The 19,283-nt window shown below is 35.9% G+C and overlaps 3 protein-coding genes and 1 long non-coding RNA gene across 8 annotated transcripts; 2 read left to right on the top strand and 2 right to left on the bottom strand.

The window, feature by feature from the left end:
• Positions 1-3,809: 3,809 nt before the first annotated feature.
• LOC130463688 (uncharacterized) lies at positions 3,810-4,727 on the top strand. The gene has a single exon (XM_056832897.1). It carries the CDS (start codon positions 3,810-3,812, stop codon positions 4,725-4,727), a length of 918 nt encoding a protein of 305 aa, XP_056688875.1.
• A 718-nt stretch (positions 4,728-5,445) lies between these two features.
• LOC130463831 (uncharacterized) lies at positions 5,446-6,258 on the top strand. Its single transcript, XM_056833092.1, has one exon. It carries the CDS (start codon positions 5,564-5,566, stop codon positions 6,053-6,055), a length of 492 nt encoding a protein of 163 aa, XP_056689070.1. The 5' UTR covers positions 5,446-5,563; the 3' UTR covers positions 6,056-6,258.
• Positions 6,259-6,955: 697 nt separating this feature from the next.
• On the bottom strand, positions 6,956-9,649 carry LOC130464433 (uncharacterized). Its single transcript, XR_008924849.1, has 4 exons — positions 9,142-9,649; positions 8,815-9,049; positions 8,135-8,198; positions 6,956-7,150 (listed from the first exon to the last, which is right to left on the bottom strand). It is a non-coding gene; the product is annotated as an uncharacterized lncRNA (long non-coding RNA).
• Positions 9,650-12,317: 2,668 nt separating this feature from the next.
• LOC130464236 (uncharacterized) lies at positions 12,318-19,019 on the bottom strand. Of its 5 annotated transcripts, none has more exons than XM_056833703.1 (4): positions 17,173-18,987; positions 16,846-17,103; positions 16,166-16,229; positions 12,318-14,078 (listed from the first exon to the last, which is right to left on the bottom strand). In XM_056833703.1, exon 4 carries the CDS (start codon positions 14,069-14,071, stop codon positions 13,427-13,429), a length of 645 nt encoding a protein of 214 aa, XP_056689681.1. In that variant the 5' UTR covers positions 14,072-14,078; positions 16,166-16,229; positions 16,846-17,103; positions 17,173-18,987; the 3' UTR covers positions 12,318-13,426. The 5 variants fall into 5 exon arrangements, 3 of the variants coding, with proteins under 3 accessions (XP_056689681.1, XP_056689680.1, XP_056689682.1); XM_056833702.1 differs by having other exon boundaries at positions 16,846-17,080; XR_008924607.1 differs by lacking the exon at positions 12,318-14,078 and adding an exon at positions 14,634-15,181 and having other exon boundaries at positions 16,846-17,080; positions 17,173-19,009.
• Between the last annotated feature and the right edge of the window lie 264 nt (positions 19,020-19,283).

Genomic DNA, 19,283 nt, shown 5'->3' with positions numbered 1-19,283 from the left:
GATGTTTATACCCGCTTAAAATCTATTTAGATTAGACCAGATCAAAAGTCGGGCTGACTTTGCTCACAACTAAAAATTTCAGCCCAGTCTATCTAGCCGGCTAAAATTTGGGTCAGTTTTTTGTGCTCAAAGTCACTGCTTTGGGTTAAAATAGCGGGCTTTTGGGGCCGTTCAATTTTATTAAAATAAAATTTTAGTTTTGAGTTGTCCAAAATCCGTGCCAAACAAATTAAGTTAGACTGGACCAGGCCAAAAAATTGCTTGGCCATCATTTTCGAGCTAGGACACGGGTAAAGGAGGATGTGGGTCGGGTCGAGCTTCGGGGGCGAGCTACTGGTCGTGGGCCTGAACCGGCCAGGGCCACGCAAGCCCATTTGTATCCGATGGGGTCGTGCCCAAAATTTCAAAAAAAAAGGCCCAGGCCAACGGTTTGTCGTGCTTAAGCCTAATTTTACTAAATTTAGTGTATATTGTCATGTCGTGCCTTGTCTTGTTTTTTCCAAAAAAAAGTTGGCTCAGATCCTGCCCACGATTCGTGCCCGTGTCGGGCGTGCTTTTCTTGTGTCGATGTTGGGCCATGTATTTTTCGGATCATTAGCCGACCCAGCCCACAATCATCTTTTCCAATAAGTTGAGCTCAAGATGATCGAGTCTAATAATATACTCCATACTTGATACCTATTAATTTGATCATTTTGTTAGTCCATTAAACATGCATTTCCTACCGAAACCATTAAACTTGATTGAAACAAATTAAAACATGTATCCCCACGAGTTAAAAATCACGTAGTAACTTTATATTATGTGAGAGGAATTAGTGGCAATGAAAGTCGAGTAAGAACGAGTAGGGTGTCAAATTACGTAGTAGGATTATTTTTGGTGAAATGAAAGGGTTGTTTCAAAGATTTTCCAAAGTCAGTCGTTTCAAGGGTAGTCGAGATTGATTTCCCTCCCCTAATATTGCAAATCTTGAGCCAACTTAATTTCCTCCTTTGACTCTGACCACCTCCGGTTTGTATCTGGTTAGGATTTTTCGCCGCCGTCTTACTGGTGGCCGGTTATTTTTCCAGTCCAGGAGGTCTATTCCGTGGTGGCCGGTGGCTTCTTGACCATCATCCAAGAGCCATAATTAGCTAGCTCTTCTTGTTGTCTTACTACTTCACTTCGATCTCCACACTCATATTAGCATTCACTTCCTTATGGGGAGGTAGTATCATCATACTTCCTCCGTTTTTTAATACTCGCAACGTTTGTTACATTCACGCATGCCAATGCACAACTTTTGTCATTTATATCTTAAATTCTCTTTATGTAAAAATTATAAAAAGTTGATATTTTGAAAATACACATTGAGGCGAATCTAACAAGATCTCACATGACTATGTTTTATCTTATATAAAAAACACCAAGAATAGTCAAAGTAAATTATATGAATAGTGTAAAAAGTCCAAACGTTGCGAGTATTAAAAAACGGAGGAAGTATCAAGCATCCAAGGCCCTGGCCCTTGTGTGAGTGTCAACCTTCCCTTAAGGTCACATTTCTTCATGACAACGACGACAACAACAACAAAAACATAATCTATATCTAGTATTTAAAAAGATAACCATTGATTATTATATGACAAATGTCACATCTATCTTATTGATTATTATTTGACAAATGTCACCTCCATCTTTCATCCATATATTTTTTTTCAATTTTTCCTTTTCTGGTGTGTTATAGAAAGTACTTATTTTACAGCTTCAACACATCTTTCACTCTATCTTGCTCATTCAACATCAATTCACCATTTAATTTATACATTCGATCATTCAACCTCTTCCATTCCATTTTCCGTTTTAACACTCATAATTCACCATCTAATTTATACGGAGTTTATTTTTTCAAATTTCACCTCTATATAAATCATATATTCGCACTAAATCGCAAATTAAACCCTTAATAAAATTAGCAAAACCACTATATAAGTGTCTGTTCATTGAACGGGCTCAAAAGCTAGTTTCAATAAAAACAAACAAAAAGACAATTTCACATACTAAAACTGTTATAACCAAATGCGTGCCACAAACGATTAGGAACGAACCTTACAATACAATATAGACCAAATAGCAAAAACAATACTAAAATATACAAGTGTTTGTGATCGTATTACTAAGTTCCAATGTATTTTCCCTCTTATTTTCTAGCTATGCCTAAACCCTTTTATAGGCTAAACTAAAAACCCACGTCTACCTAATACAATTCTAATTAAACTAGGAAACTAAATAGCATTCTAACAATCCTAAAGCTGAACTTGTTATTGACGAAGCTCTAATTATTCGGTAATTTTTGTGTCAGACCGCCTTACCGGAAAAATCACTTTATTTGCTTAACTAATTGGTTCAATTTCTTAACTAGTTAGTTTCATTATTTAACTAATTGGTTTCAGAGTTTAACTAATTATATTTAGTGCTTAACTAATTGATTTCATTCTTTAGCTTATATGACATCAAGGTAGGTGATCTTTTATGTGTAAGACCGCCTTATATAAAAGTTTGTACTAATTATTTGACGCAAGTTGTCTTTGCCGCCTAACATTGTTGATTAATTACCAAATAAGTGTCCGCAACTCTTTGACCCCAAACTCCGACACAAGTTTTGTTGGTGACTTTTAGAACATCGATCAGATTGAAGGATAAATAACCACAAAACTCTAATTAAATCAAGAACACCGTCCACAAGCGAATGTTTTTTCTCTACAAATTTAATTAGTCAAATTGGATCAAAACCCTGTTTTATTGTTTATAATCTTGTGTTAGCTTCTTCACCCCGGCATTAACACTACCTAAACTCGATAAGCACTTGGTAAGTTGGTATAATACGACAAAGTAGATACTTATATACTATGAAGCACGGGGACGGCACTGGACATCCGTTTCCCGTACCGGGGACGGGTACGGGTCGGGTACGGGACGGGTACTTCCCGGATTCGTCCCCAAAACGAATCTGAAATCTGGGTACGTGGGCCGAAAATGGGTACGGCTGGGCACGGGGTGGGTACGCGGGTGGGTACGTATTTGGACAAAAACCAAGTACCCAACACCCATTAAGACCCAAATTCGAATTTTTAGGGTTTTTTCCAAATCTGAAATCCCTAAATTCTCTCTCACCTGGTTCGACTCTTGGTCTCTTTGGCTCTTCGTCTCTTCGACTCTTCTTCGCCGGTGTTCTTCCTTGGCTCCTTGCCGCCGGCCACCAGCGAGGCAGCGTCGCAGGCTCGCATTCGCAAATCGCAGTCGCAGCTTCGCAATTCAATTCGCAAATCGCAGCGTCGCAGGCTCGCATTCGCAAATCGTCGGGTACCGGATGCTCGTCCACCGCCGCCGTCTCTCCTTCTCTCCTCGCCGCCGGTGACTCGGTGAGTCACTTCACTTCTCTTTTTCTTTTCTTTTTTCCTTTTTTTGTTTCTCTATTTGTTTTGTACTTTTGTGTTTGAATGATTTATTTTTTAGTGTTGGAAATTTGGAATATGAAGTGTTTAATTATCTTATATTCTTCTGTTATTTTTTTAATTTTTTTGGACGTTTTTTTTTTTAAAATTTTATTTTCGTTTTTATATAATTAAATGTTGTTATGTTTTGTGATAAATGATAATGTGATATTGTGATTTAGGTAACTTAATGTTTAAAATCTTAATTAATTAGTTGAATGAATTAAATAATTAATTAGGAAACTTAATGTTTAAAATCTTAATTAATTAGTTGAGTGTTGAATTGTTGAATGGTTGTGTTGAATGAATTTGTTTATTTTTCATTTGATTAGGATCAATATGGATTCATCTCAATCTCAACCTCAACAACAAAGTACTAATATTGGTAGTAGCACGGGTAGTGGGTCAATTGGTGCGGAATCATTGTCTAGTGAGGGTTCTCCTCCATTGTGGAGGTTTGTAACAAGAATTGAAAAACAAGGGGCGGTTGGTGGAACATGGAAATATCGATGTAATTTTTGTAATGAAAACCGAACATCTAGTTATTCAAGAGTTAGGGCCCATTTGCTTCAAATTAAGGGTCAAGGCATTGCATGTTGTAAGAAAGTGTCTCGTGCTGATAAACTTGAAATGCAAAAACTTGATGATGAATTTGAGAATAAGAAACTTGATTCGGGCCCTAGAGAAGTTCCTTTGCCTAGTGAATCTCTTTCTCATTTGGACTCCGATGCTATGTTCAAGAAAAGGAAGTCTGAAAAATCACCAATTACTAGATGTTTTGGTATTGAAACTAGGGATCAATTGGATCAAGAGATTGCAATGATGTTTTACACAGGAGGGTTGCCATTTAATCTTGCTAGGAATCCACACTATATGAGGTCCTATACTTTTGCTGCCACTCATAATATAGCAGGTTACAAACCTCCTGGTTACAATAAGCTTAGAACTACATTACTTGTGCAAGAAAAAGCTAATGTAGAGAACCTAATGATTCCACTAAAGTCAACTTGGAGAGAAAAAGGGGTGACAATTGTGATTGATGGATGGAGTGATCCAACAAGAAAACCTCTCATTAATTTCATGGCTACTTCTGGTAATGGTCCAATATTTCTTAAAGTTGTGAATTGTTTTGGTGAAATAAAAGATAAATATTTCATTGCTAATCTCATGAAAGAAGTTATTCAAGAAGTGGGTCACCAAAATGTAGTGCAAGTCATAACTGATAATGCAGCAAATTGCAAAGGGGCTGGGAGCTAATTGAGAGTGAGTTTCCTCACATTTATTGGACACCATGTGTTGTTCATACCCTTAATCTTGCTTTGAAGAATATTTGTGCGGCAAGGAATGTGAGTAACAATTCTGAAACTTATGAAGAATGTAGTTGGATCACTGATATCCATGGGGATGCAATGGTAATTAAAAATTTCATCATGAACCACAACATGAGATTGGCTATCTTCCAAAAGTTTTCTCCTCTTAAGTTGCTTTCCGTGGCCGATATTCGCTTTTCCTCCATTATTGTGATGCTTAAGAGATTTAAGCTTATTAAACGAGGTCTTCAAGCCATGGTTATAAGTGATGAGTGGACTTCTTATAGAGAAGAAGACATGGGGAAGGCAAACTTTGTGAAAGACAAAATTGTGAATGATGATTGGTGGGACAAACTAGCTTACATTGTTGATTTCACAAAGCCTATCTATGACATGATTAGGCTTTGTGACACCGATAAACCATGCCTTCACTTAGTGTATGAGATGTGGGATTCTATGATTGAACAAGTGAAGCTTGAGATTTACAAGAAAGAAGGTCGTCCCAATTCGGAGTTTAGTCCCTTTTATCATGTGGTTTATGAAATCTTGGTAGCTCGTTGGGCAAAAAGCAACACTCCTCTCCATTGTCTAGCTCACTCCTTGAACCCGAGGTATATATTCTATTATTATTTGACATTTTCTTTATCTTATTATACATACTTATACACAAATCTATAACTCTTTTTTAAAAAAAAATATTGAAGGTTCTATAGTGATGAATGGCTACTTGGTGATCAATCTAGAATTGCTCCTCATAGAGATGGTGAAGTATCTCGAGAGAGAATGAAGTGCTTTCGTAGATTATTTGCACTTAACGATGATGTTGGTAAAGTGATGGAAGAATATGCTCAATTCTCTATGAAGAGTGGACCTTTTGAGGATTTAACTTGTATCGCAAGGATGCATTCTATGGATCCTAAGAGTTGGTGGGTAAACATTGGAGCTCAAACTCCTCTCCTCCAATCTTTGGCATTTAAAGTGCTTGGGCAACCTACTTCATCATCTTGTAGTGAACGAAATTGGAGTACATATGCCTTCATTCACTCACTTAGGAGGAATAAGCTAAATCCAAGTCGTGCCCAAGATTTGGTTTTCATTCACAACAATCTTCGCCTTTTATCAAGGAATTCCGAAGAATATGCGGAGCTTTATACAAAGATGTGGGATGTTGGTGGAGATGCATTTGATTCCTTGGAGGATGTTGGGTTTCTAGAGTTTGCGGAACTCTCACTAGATGAGCCGGATTTAGAAAATGTGTTGCTCGTTGAAGATTGATGTGCTTTGTCTAAGTTTTATCTATTATAAGACATTAAATTTAGTTATTGTGTTTTTGTTATTTTGAACTTTGAACTATTTATTGTGTTTTTGTTATTTTGAACTATTTTTATGTATGGATGTTTAATTTAGCTAAATTCTTGTTTTTTTTTTTTTTTTTTGCCGAATCCATGCCGTACCCGTTTTTTGCATTTTTTATTTTGCCGTTTTCCGTCCCCGTACCCGTATCGGTGCAACCTAGCTTATATATTGCACAATTTCAGTAAAAAAAAAGATAAAACAGTAACTTGTTCTTAACAGGTAAACAAATTACAAATTTTGTTAAACAATCTCTCTATGTAACTCCAAGGATCATCTTGGTGAAGTTAGTCTGAATGTTCATCGGCGATAACCATACCTCTTAAAGTTAAAATACAAACGTAATATGCCACCTTCAAAGGTGCATCTGAAACCTTTCTTATGTGAAACCTCCAAATCTTTAAGCACAATCCGAAAACCAATGTCTTGATAAGGAGGGCCAGCTTCAAACCTAATAATACAAGTATCGGTAGAATCCCCATCTTTCTCAAAAACATGCCTTGGAATCTTGGATTTATCAATAAGATCAGGGTAAAAGATGATGAATTTGTACCCTAATACATATTTGGGAGGTGGGTTATCATAATCATAATGTGTTCTGTTATACTTGTTCCATTCATAACCTGTATGAAAACGGTTCAAGAACTTCGGTTTTCTTAGGCCATATATGTAACACCCCGACAATTCTCTCTTTTCTAAAATAATCTTTTAATATAAAACGTAGAGAATTATCAAGGCATTATCGCCCGTGTGAAAACGTAACGGCTTATTCAGAATTTTGCAGCGGAAAACATAAAACTAACTTTAGGTTTATAAAATAATCGATTACAGATTTAGTCCCCAAAAATCAACCAACGAAAATAAGGAAATATAAATAGTACGACAAGTTTAAAGTCCCAATTAACAAACCCAAGTTAACTTAGCAAATCAAAACTAAATACAAGCTCTCTATTCCCGATCCCAATGATGCAACATCTTCAAACCTGCAGATGGACAATGCTTATTGATCCTTAGAGACTGCTCACCAAAGATTGGGTCATCACAGGATCAATAAGGCATAGCCATGATCAACATGCACAAGCAAAAGCACGTAATCAGCAAAGCTGAGTACTACATACTAAATCAATAATAATCCTAACATGATACTATTAAACGATCAATCCTAACATGACACTAATGAACATAAATAAGGGCAGACAAATCATGATAATCTGAAGACCATACTTAACTAGACTAGGCTAGACTGGACTAGACTTTTATAACAATAATATTATTTTAATTGAAATAGGCAATGGACCGAGTTTTCTAGCTAGACGAGGTACGGGCGCGACTCCGTAACCTCAGTGACCTGCGATATCGAGGAACGTTTGACTGAAAATAGGACGCGGTGATCAATCCGGTCCGAATGAAAGGCCATGGGCTACCACCATGAACCCCAACTCCTGTTTGTCCGTCACTTTAGACGTGCACAGTCTAAAGCTATTGCTACTCAGTTTCCCTTTACATGATTTACAAATTAACACCCTGTTATGACTCGACAATCACATAAGGCATGCAACTCACATTTATTTATAACTGTTTTTATCTTGGAATTGAGTAAGTGATCACAAGGCATCAAACAGGATTCATTCCAATTAACTCCAATCTTTTCTTTAATACTGATCAACCCCTGAATATGGGTATAAGGTTTCAACTTACTAAATGAGGTCCTCCGCCCTCATAAAGTAGTGAAAAGTTAAAAAGGGAACAACAATTAACTGATCTGAATTATATACTAAATACTCTAGTGTTCCCAATCAAACATGTTTGCATCAATCTTCCATACTAACATGTTATAATCCTCAAAATGCAATAAAGGTTTAATATGTTCATCCAACAGTATCAAACATGCAATTTCAACCTGACTAAGTTCATCAACAACATTAACATAACCAAGTTCATCAATAATACACATGGTTTCAACAATTAGCACACATTCCAAGCACGCAGGTATGTACGTACCTTGTGTAAACAAACTGCAAGACCACTTTAATAATTCAAAAGTCGCCTACAGAGAATTCTCCGCCTAAAACAACCAACAAGGATTCCCAATCAACTTCTAATCGCTCACAGCTATAATAACACATTCTAACTACATCCTAAACATATTTAGAACTTTTCTCCAATAACAAAACTTGAATATTTGATTTCCTAGCATAACAATTATTGAATTAGTGATTGAAATTCGTTGAAAACTCTTTGCAAACTCCATACTTTAAATTTTCAGCAATATAACTAATTTCAAACTACTCCCAAAACTTTGAAATCATAAAAACAATAACTTTAATAATTTATAATCATCCTACCATGCTTTAATAATTAAAACTCCTATTTTAATCAAATTATATAATCTGAAAATTACCAACTTAATTATATAAAACATATAAAATCTGAAAATTATAATTAAACCATAAAAATATAAATCTAATCCAAGAAAACATGAATTAAATTAATAAACATAATTAAAACTCTAACTTAAACATAATTAACAAAAATCTGAAAATTAATTAGTTTGTAATATCAACATATAATCTGAATTCTAAATTAAATTATCAAAACTAATAATTTAAATTATGAAAACCTTAATTAAATCATTAGAACATAAATATTACATTAATGAAATAAAAGGGTAAGGAATTAACCAAAAGAGAGAGGGAAGGGAGAGTGGTTGGCCGGAGGTGGTGCTGTGGCGCGGCGGCACGGCAACGACAATGTTATGGCGGCGGCCGGCTGGCTTGCGCAAGAAACAAGCAGGGGAGGAGATGGTTTCTACGCGAAGGAGGAGAGAGATCGAAGAGGGTGTCGGCTGGGCAGGGCTGCGACGAAGATGCAGGTGGTGGTTGGCCTGGGGGTCGCGGCTGCGCACGCGGCGGCTGGCTGGTGGTTCAAGAAAACAGAACCTGCGATTAAGGGGAGGATAAAACTAAAGAAAGAGAAAACAAAATAGAATAGGAAGGAGGAGAGAGTACCGGCAAAGGGGAGAGGAGCACGTCGACGGTGGTGAAGCAACGGCGGTCCGACGGCTTGGCAGAAGCGGCGGACGTGAAGGGAGGAGAGAGAACGGCTGAGAGGGATGAGTGTTTGGTGTTGTACGTGAGGTTGAAGGAGGGAGAGGGTTTTTTTTTTTTTCTTTTTTTTTTTTTTGTTGTTTCCTTTGGTCTCACGTGAATTAGAAAAGGGAAGGGAGTATTGGTTTGGGTTTTATTGGTTTGGGCTTTCCCCAATTGGGCTAGGAGTAGGATTTAGCTTTTATGATTCGAGTCCAAAATTGAATAGGATCGTTTTCTAAATTCAATCAATTTTCGTAATTCAAATTCTTTTCAACTTAAAATTCTAAAATCATTTTCGATTTCGTAAATCGTTGAAAATATTAAAATGTAATAAATAAATGCACGTTAATTATATATTTATTTCCAAAATTCATAAATTCTTATTTAAATATATTAAATATACGTTAAAATATATAAATGAAATGTATAGAATTACGGGGGATTACAATCTACCCCTCTTAAAAGAAGTTTCGTCCCGAAACTTGACACGAAAATTCACATATCTTTCCAAACTTTTGAACTTATTCTTATTGTAGAAGTACTTGTGGCATTTATGTACACTCTTTTGCCAACTTAAAGTTTCTTGAATTACTCATGAACACCTATTTCTTACGCGAAGAATCTATTTACTTGCATCGACATGTATAATTTGCTAAAATAAGCATAGAAATGCATGAAAACACCATAAAATTAGGTAAAAAGCGCGAATTTATATCGCATTCTACCCCTCTTAAAGAAAACGAGTTACGCCCTCGTAACTCATCTCACGGAATAACTTTGGGTATTTCTTCCTCAACGAATTATGTCCTCAATACAATATTTTCACTCAAATCATTCTAGCAATGGACTTCTACACTTTTCCCTCACAATGCCTCAACATGTGACATCGTAATGCTCGCATGGTAACTATTGGTGCAAGAAATTCAATCACTCTAGTTGGTCTTCCCAATTACCCTTAAAGTCAATTAACACAGAATCTCAACATATATTTCATAGTAATCTCAGTCTGTCTATCGGTTGCAGGGTGGAAAGAAATACTCATTTCAATGTTGTTCACAAGATTCACTAGGCCTTTTTGCCAAAATTTCAGACTTTATAGTCGGTAAGGATCTCAAATGTTGTCCCATAAAGATAATGTCTCCAAATCATTCAAAGCAACGCACTAGCAGCTAGCTTTAGGTCATGGGTTGGGTAATTGGCTTCATAAAGTTTCAATTGACGCGACAACAGGTGCGGAAGTCAAACGCTCTTTCAAAATTTAGAAAGCTTTCTCCCATTTCTCACTCCACTCGAATTTTGATTCCTCTTTCAACAAGTTGGTCAATGGTTTTGCTCTCTTCGGAAAGTGTTTCACAACTCCTATAATGGTCATCTAGGCTTAGAAAACTTCAAGTATCGGACACGTTCTTTGGAGTAGGTCGCTCACTCACAGCTTGAATCTTAGCAGGATCTACAGAAATTCCTTCTGTTCAACTTTTCCTTGTTACCGAACCTCATTACGCTTTTCATGGGTGTATAACTTTTGGGCTTTTCTCTTAGCTCTTGCGCCAATTCATGTATTTCTTTACATCTTTTCCAGACAACAATGATTTCTAACGATCCTGGACCACTCAAATCGTCTCTTAGATTTATTCCCTTACGTAACATAGTTCTCAATCAAGTTAGTCCTTCACTTTTCCACTGGTGTCACTTATACACACATGACTTCAAGATTTGTATACTTCATTTAAGAAAAAAAAACTAGATTCTTTCTAAGCGTTTCCAAAGTAATCCTCAAGATTTCATTATGCTCTTTTTGCATTCTTTGAATAAATCAGGATACCATCAGTAATATAATAACAAACTTAATTCGGAATTCGTGGGAAATCTCATTCATCAATTCCATATTTATGGCAGGTGCATTGGTTAACCCAAAAGACATTACTCTAAACCCATAATGACAATAACGAGTCCTAATGAGGTCTAGGCCCTTATCATCTATCCTCAATTGGTGGTACTTCAACACAAATCAGACTTTGAGAACACACTCGCCCAATTCAATTGATCAAATATGTCATCTATCCTAGGCAAAGGATACTCGTTCTTGATGGTGTTTAGCTCCCTAAAATCGATGCATGGTTCCATACTCTTATCTTTCTCCTTAACAAACAACTCTTGCAATTGTGTCTTAATTCGCTCATTTCAGGAGGTGTCATGCTATAAGGTGCTTTGGATATAGGTGTCGTTTCAGGATCTAAGTCTATAGTGAACTCAAAAGCTCTAACAGGTAACATACTTGTAATTTCACTCGGAAACACATCAATGAATCCACTCACAATGGCAACATCCTCGATTGTCACTAACTTCTTTAATCACCTCTGACACACTACAGAAAATAGTTCGTACTCCCTATTCATCAATTTCCTCACTTGCATTACGGAAATAAGTAAAGGTTCTTGGACTTTTCAAAACATCTATATGAGGTCAATTTTCCAATAAGGTTCCTTAAACTTACTTTCTGAACTTCACAATCTACCTTAGCCTTGTACACACTTAGCTAGTCCATCCCCGAAATTACATCTAGGTCCCTCAGACTAAACTTTATCAAATCAGAAGGAAAAACACAATCTTTTGTCTTCAAAGGCAAGTTCTTAAACAACTTGGTACACTTTATGGTTACACCAGTAGGTAGACTAACAGGTAAATCAATCGCCTCAAAATCTACTAACTTCAACTTTTAACAATAGAGCACGAAATAAAAGAGCAAGTTGCCCCTGAATCAAACAATGTTTTAACTGGCACGGAGTTAATAGAAAAGTACCATAAACTACATCTGCAAAACGTTCAGCTTCACTTCTACTCATAACGAATAGTTTATCCGGAGCCTTATCCTGGTTGTTATTCTCATTAGCAGACTTATGGAAGTTCTCTTAGTTGTTCTACGCCCCTAAAGGCTTCGACCCTAATTTCCTGACTGGTTAAATCCCTACTTTACCTGGTTACCACTCCCATTACCATTTTCATTCATATTTCTCTTGAAATTTCCTTGGTTTTCCCCAGCATTAAACTCTTTTCTTTTCTCCCCAACGATAATATTTTTCTTGTCCATTCTAGACTGCAACCCATAAATATGAGCATCTCCCCCATACACAAAATCCAAAGATGTAGAGGTTTCCCCACCTAATCCTAAGGTGGTCATGCTATAAATCTGCAATAGTATTCATCGATGGTCATGCTCCCCATACTAATGTTTATGAATTCCTAAACTTTCTGCTTTCTCATAAAAGGTAGGGTAAACCTTTCCCTTAAGGCAGTAACAATTGAATCCTAATTGAATCTTTCAGCAGCGCTAAGCCTAACTCTATTTCTCTCCACTGTAAATCGGCTTCATCTTTCAAATACATGACAACTTGACCCACTCTCATATTCTCAAGACAATTCAAATCCCCAAACAATTTCTCAAACTCTCCAATCTGGTTTTCTAAAAAGGTGGGGTCATCTTTTCCGCCAAGAGGCGAATAGCAACAACTAAGTCATTATTGTTGGCCATTCTAGAACGCGGCCTGCAATTAGTATACTCTACTTTAGGTTTGAAACATCACCTATACGTTATCCCATACAATTTAATACTTGAATTGACCATAAAGTTCGCCTCAACCAACAATGTTCACATTAATACACATCATTTATGAAGGCACGACAATCGTTTATGAAGGTGCAACGATCGTCTACAAGATGCAATAATCATTGAAAAATAATCATCCTCGATAATTCACGAAAGACATTCACACACTGCACATAGGGCATAACCTTTTGAATCATATTGGTCATGAGGGTCTAGATTGGCCCTCACTTTCTTTATGTACTCAAATCATTTAATATTATTGTGGCAATTAAATTGATCCACAATTCACACTGAGTATGCAACCAATGGAAAATTAATCCATGACGTGTTACCTAAAGGTTGGGGTATTATGGAATCCTCAAAATAGAATAAAGAACAATTCCTTGAAAACTTTAACTTTTATTGCTAACTCCATAAATATTTATTACATCCTTCAAAATAATAAAGAACATTTCAAACTTCAATAAACTTTAACTTTAAACTATTGTAGCTTCGCTACTTATTCTCTAAAACATAAAAGAGTTAAATTAACTATTTATGACTTCAAAATATTTGTGGCCTCTTGCCTATCCATTGCTCCTGAAACTTGCGAAGTGAAATTTAGATCTCAAGATTATCGAACTCTTCTTCAGGGTCTTCATCGGGGTCTTCCTCAGGGTTTGCATCTTCACCCATGTCTTCATCTTGATTAGGCTCACTTGCCATCTCCTGTTCACTTTCGAGCTCTGCATCCGAATCACTAGAGATCTCAATGGTTGGCTCATGAGCCGCTGGGTTAGGATACTCTGCCTCAACACCTACATTCTCATTCTCCACAGCTACATCATTTTCCTCTAGGTCATTATTTACACTAATTCCCATAGGTTCTTCTGTAACTGAATCCCCAACATGACTCCCTACGATTTTACCGTCTCTAAACCCACTTTCTGCCGCTTCAATAATGGTGGTCAGAATTTCTGAATCATATTTCCATCTACCATCCCAAGTTCCATACTTAGTCAAGTTTGGAGTCCCATTATCAGAATGCATGTCTTTAAACTTTTCCTTGAGTTCTAGGTATGGAAATTTGTTAGGTAAGCAATTAATGATTGTGGCTGCTATGATATCCTTTCTCATTAAGATAGGTTGCCCTTGAACTTTAGCATAATATTCACATCCAAACACAATTTTCTTCACGTAAATATCAGGGGTTTCTATATCAAGTTTCTCGAAGGATCCTATGTTAGTATACTTGGAAAGAAACATTTTATTCCTGAAATAAACAATTCAAAGTCTCACTAACGATTTTCCAGCCAAAACATAAACAAGGTTCAATAATCAATAAGTTTGGTGGAATCAAACAATTCTTTATGCACATGTAAATGTAACACTTAAACAATTAGCACATGCACATACATAACAATCAATTTCTTATCATTGACTAGCTACTAATGCACATATAATTCTATCTTATATGCCCTTCTTATACTACCCATCTCTCATAAACTAAAGCATTAGAATCATTTATATAACGAAATAAAAGAACGAAGTTATAATAAAATTATAACATAGAATAATAACATAAATAAAATATAAATAAATAAAGTAAAATAAATTAAGGAAATGCGTAGCGAATAAATTCGAAAATAAAATTATTAATTCGAAAAAGATTTATATTTCCTAAATAACGAATTCTAACTCTTGAAACAACTTTTAAAAAAAAAGTTTTGAACTTTTTTAAAAAAAATTGTACTCATTTTTGAATAATAAATAATAAGAAAAGAATAAAAATTTCGAAAGTCACTTTAATTTGAATAAATAATTTGATTTCGAACTTAAATAAGAAATATTATATACTTTCAAACAAGATAAAAGGAAATCGGCCCCCCAAAAAAAAGTACCAATTTTTGAACACTATAAGTCTATAATACGTAGAATCTCGATTTTTAAGAAATTTATTTTAAATAACTAGATAGTTAGGCGCCTAAAAATTTATTAAAGTAAAACCTTAGCTTCTAGATACCACTTTGTAACACCCCGACAATTCTCTCTTTTCTAAAATAATCTTTTAATATAAAACGTAGAGAATTATCAAGGCATTATCGCCCGTGTGAAAACGTAACGGCTTATTCAGAATTTTGCAGCGGAAAACATAAAACTAGCTTTAGGTTTATAAATAATCGATTACAGATTTAGTCCCCAAAAATCAACCAACGAAAATAAGGAAATATAAATAGTACGACAAGTTTAAAGTCCCAATTAACAAACCCAAGTTAACTTAGCAAATCAAAACTAAATACAAGCTCTCTATTCCCGATCCCAATGATGCAACATCTTCAAACCTGCAGATGGACAATGCTTATTGATCCTTAGAGACTGCTCACCAAAGATTGGGTCATCACAGGATCAATAAGGCATAGCCATGATCAACATGCACAAGCAAAAGCACGTAATCAGCAAAGCTGAGTACTACATACTAAATCAATAATAATCCTAACATGATACTATTAAACGATCAATCCTAACATGACACTAATGAACATAAATAAGGGCAGACAAATCATGATAATCTGAAGACCATACTTAACTAGACTAGGCTAGACTGGACTAGACTTTTATAACAATAATATTATTTTAATTGAAATAGGCAATGGACCGAGTTTTCTAGCTAGACGAGGTACGGGCGCGACTCCGTAACCTCAGTGACCTGCGATATCGAGGAACGTTTGACTGAAAATAGGACGCGGTGATCAATCCGGTCCGAATGAAAGGCCATGGGCTACCACCATGAACCCCAACTCCTGTTTGTCCGTCACTTTAGACGTGCACAGTCTAAAGCTATTGCTACTCAGTTTCACTTTACATGATTTACAAATTAACACCCTGTTATGACTCGACAATCACATAAGGCATGCAACTCACATTTATTTATAACTGTTTTTATCTTGGAATTGAGTAAGTGATCACAAGGCATCAAACAGGATTCATTCCAATTAACTCCAATCTTTTCTTTAATACTGATCAACCCCTGAATATGGGTATAAGGTTTCAACTTACTAAATGAGGTCCTCCGCCCTCATAAAGTAGTGAAAAGCTAAAAAGGGAACAACAATTAACTGATCTGAATTATATACTAAATACTCTAGTGTTCCCAATCAAACATGTTTGCATCAATCTTCCATACTAACATGTTATAATCCTCAAAATGCAATAAAGGTTTAATATGTTCATCCAACAGTATCAAACATGCAATTTCAACCTGACTAAGTTCATCAACAACATTAACATAACCAAGTTCATCAATAATACACATGGTTTCAACAATTAGCACACATTCCAAGCACGCAGGTATGTACGTACCTTGTGTAAACAAACTGCAAGACCACTTTAATAATTCAAAAGTCGCCTACAGAGAATTCTCCGCCTAAAACAACCAACAAGGATTCCCAATCAACTTCTAATCGCTCACAGCTATAATAACACATTCTAACTACATCCTAAACATATTTAGAACTTTTCTCCAATAACAAAACTTGAATATTTGATTTCCTAGCATAACAATTATTGAATTAGTGATTGAAATTCGTTGAAAACTCTTTGCAAACACCATATTTTAAATTTTCAGCAATATAACTAATTTCAAACTACTCCCAAAACTTTGAAATCATAAAAACAATAACTTTAATAATTTATAATCATCCTACCATGCTTTAATAATTGAAACTCCTATTTTAATCAAATTATATAATCTGAAAATTACCAACTTAATTATATAAAACATATAAAATCTGAAAATTATAATTAAACCATAAAAATATAAATCTAATCCAAGAAAACATGAATTAAATTAATAAACATAATTAAAACTCTAACTTAAACATAATTAACAAAAATCTGAAAATTAATTAGTTTGTAATATCAACATATAATCTGAATTCTAAATTAAATTATCAAAACTAATAATTTAAATTATGAAAACCTTAATTAAATCATTAGAACATAAATATTACATTAATGAAATAAAAGGGTAAGGAATTAACCAAAAGAGAGAGGGAAGGGAGAGTGGTTGGCCGGAGGTGGTGCTGTGGCGCGGCGGCACGGCAACGACAATGTTATGGCGGCGGCCGGCTGGCTTGCGCAAGAAACAAGCAGGGGAGGAGATGGTTTCTACGCGAAGGAGGAGAGAGATCGAAGAGGGTGTCGGCTGGGCAGGGCTGCGACGAAGATGCAGGTGGTGGTTGGCCTGGGGGTCGCGGCTGCGCACGCGGCGGCTGGCTGGTGGTTCAAGAAAACAGAACCTGCGATTAAGGGGAGGATAAAACTAAAGAAAGAGAAAACAAAATAGAAGAGGAAGGAGGAGAGAGTACCGGCAAAGGGGAGAGGAGCACGTCGACGGTGGTGAAGCAACGGCGGTCCGACGGCTTGGCAGAAGCGGCGGACGTGAAGGGAGGAGAGAGAACGGCTGAGAGGGATGAGTGTTTGGTGTTGTACGTGAGGTTGAAGGAGGGAGAGGGTTTTTTTTTTTCTTTTTTTTTTTTTTGTTGTTTCCTTTGGTCTCACGTGAATTAGAAAAGGGAAGGGAGTATTGGTTTGGGTTTTATTGGTTTGGGCTTTCCCCAATTGGGCTAGGAGTAGGATTTAGCTTTTATGATTCGAGTCCAAAACTGAATAGGATCGTTTTCTAAATTCAATCAATTTTCGTAATTCAAATTCTTTTCAACTTAAAATTCTAAAATCATTTTCGATTTCGTAAATCGTTGAAAATATTAAAATGTAATAAATAAATGCACGTTAATTATATATTTATTTCCAAAATTCATAAATTCTTATTTAAATATATTAAATATACGTTAAAATATATAAATGAAATGTATAGAATTACGGGGGATTACAATATACCTGTGAATCCAGATTAACTTCAGAACCAGAACCTAATACCACGTCACCTTCTTCCATGGATAGAAACCGAATCCTAGACTTAACCTGTTCTAAGCGAAACTCTACCTCTTTCTTCTCTAAGTCATCGGCTTCATCCATAGCGCGTTCTCTTTGCAAAAAAAGCAATTCTTCTTCCCTAACCGTATACTGTTCAAAGCCAAACTCTGTCTCTTTCTTCTCTAAGACATCGGCTTGGGTCATAGAGCGTTCTCTTTGCAATAAAAGTAATTCTTCTTCTCTACATCGGAACTCTGTCTCTTTCTTCTCTAAGACATCGGTTTCATCACTAGTTCGTTCTCTTTGCAGTAAAAGTAATTCTTAGCGCTCTCTTTTCTCTGTTCTTCTTCCCCTTTTCAAACTCAGTCATCAATTTCTGGCGGCTCTTCAATTCAGATTTAACACTGAGTTGATCCAACATCTTGGCAACTCCTTGTTCTGTCACATCTCTTTCGATCTTTTTCACCCATACGAACCTCGAATCGCCTGAAACAATACGAGTCTTCAACTTCTTTGCCAATTTCAGAGCCTTTTTCACGGCGTAATTCTTTAAATCTTCTTCAGAAATCGTTCTCTTTCTTTCTCCTTTGTTATGGCTGCTCTTATGTGTGGCCATTGTTTTGGAAGGGGTGCGATTTTGGTGAGGGGGAAAAGGTCGAAAGAATTGATGATTATGTAATGAAGGAAGCCTTATTAATTTGTATTCCTCAAATAAGAGTACGTACTAGGTCCCATAAGCCGTTGAATTGTGTATGCTTGAAGCCCAAGTTACCTTCTTTAACCTGAATTGTTATGGCTGCTCTCATGTCTGGCCATCATCTATCGTTATTACGAGATGATTATCAAAGGATTCAATCGTTGTGATGGAGATGTCATATACTACGTATGGTTTAACTCTTAATCGTCTATTCGCCGTCAACTTGAGAACTAACAAGGTTGAATTACTTTTCGATTTCGAGGACCCTGATTTATCATCTGGATCTGGAATAGTGGAATTCAATTGTTCCCCTATGCCCCACTTCCATGCCCAACCAAAATTGCAACAACTTGAATGTAAAACGTACTGCTCGCATATGTTGTTTTTAAAAAAAACTTCAGATTTACATTTGCGTACGTAATTTTTCACTTTTAATCATGATTCAATTTTGGTTTTATTTGTTGCATTTAGAAAACTATCGACAAACATGAACCAATTAATATCAAACTTCTTCGCAAGTCTCAGAGCCTGGTCAGGGGTTTGGGTGGGTGGAGAAAAGGTCGAAAGAATTGATGATTATATGTAATGAATTGAACGAAGCCTTATTAATTTATACGTAGTATTCCTCAAATAAGAGTACTAGCTCCCATAAGCGGTTGAATTGTGTATGCTTGAAGCCCAAGTTACCTTCTTTAACCTTCTTTACCTTCTTTTAGGCATGGTTCACAATAAATTTAGTGTGGACCAAATCCATTTAAAAATTAGTATATTCAAGCACAACATGTATCAACGACACCAATTTGATATAATTTTTTTCATAATAATCATAATAAATATGCCAAAATA

This window comes from Spinacia oleracea, chromosome 6 (genome assembly GCF_020520425.1).
Source record: "Spinacia oleracea cultivar Varoflay chromosome 6, BTI_SOV_V1, whole genome shotgun sequence".
Lineage (NCBI taxonomy): Eukaryota > Viridiplantae > Streptophyta > Magnoliopsida > Caryophyllales > Amaranthaceae > Spinacia > Spinacia oleracea.
Note: the sequence above shows the minus strand (reverse complement) of the source record. Positions and strands in the feature narration are given on the sequence as shown.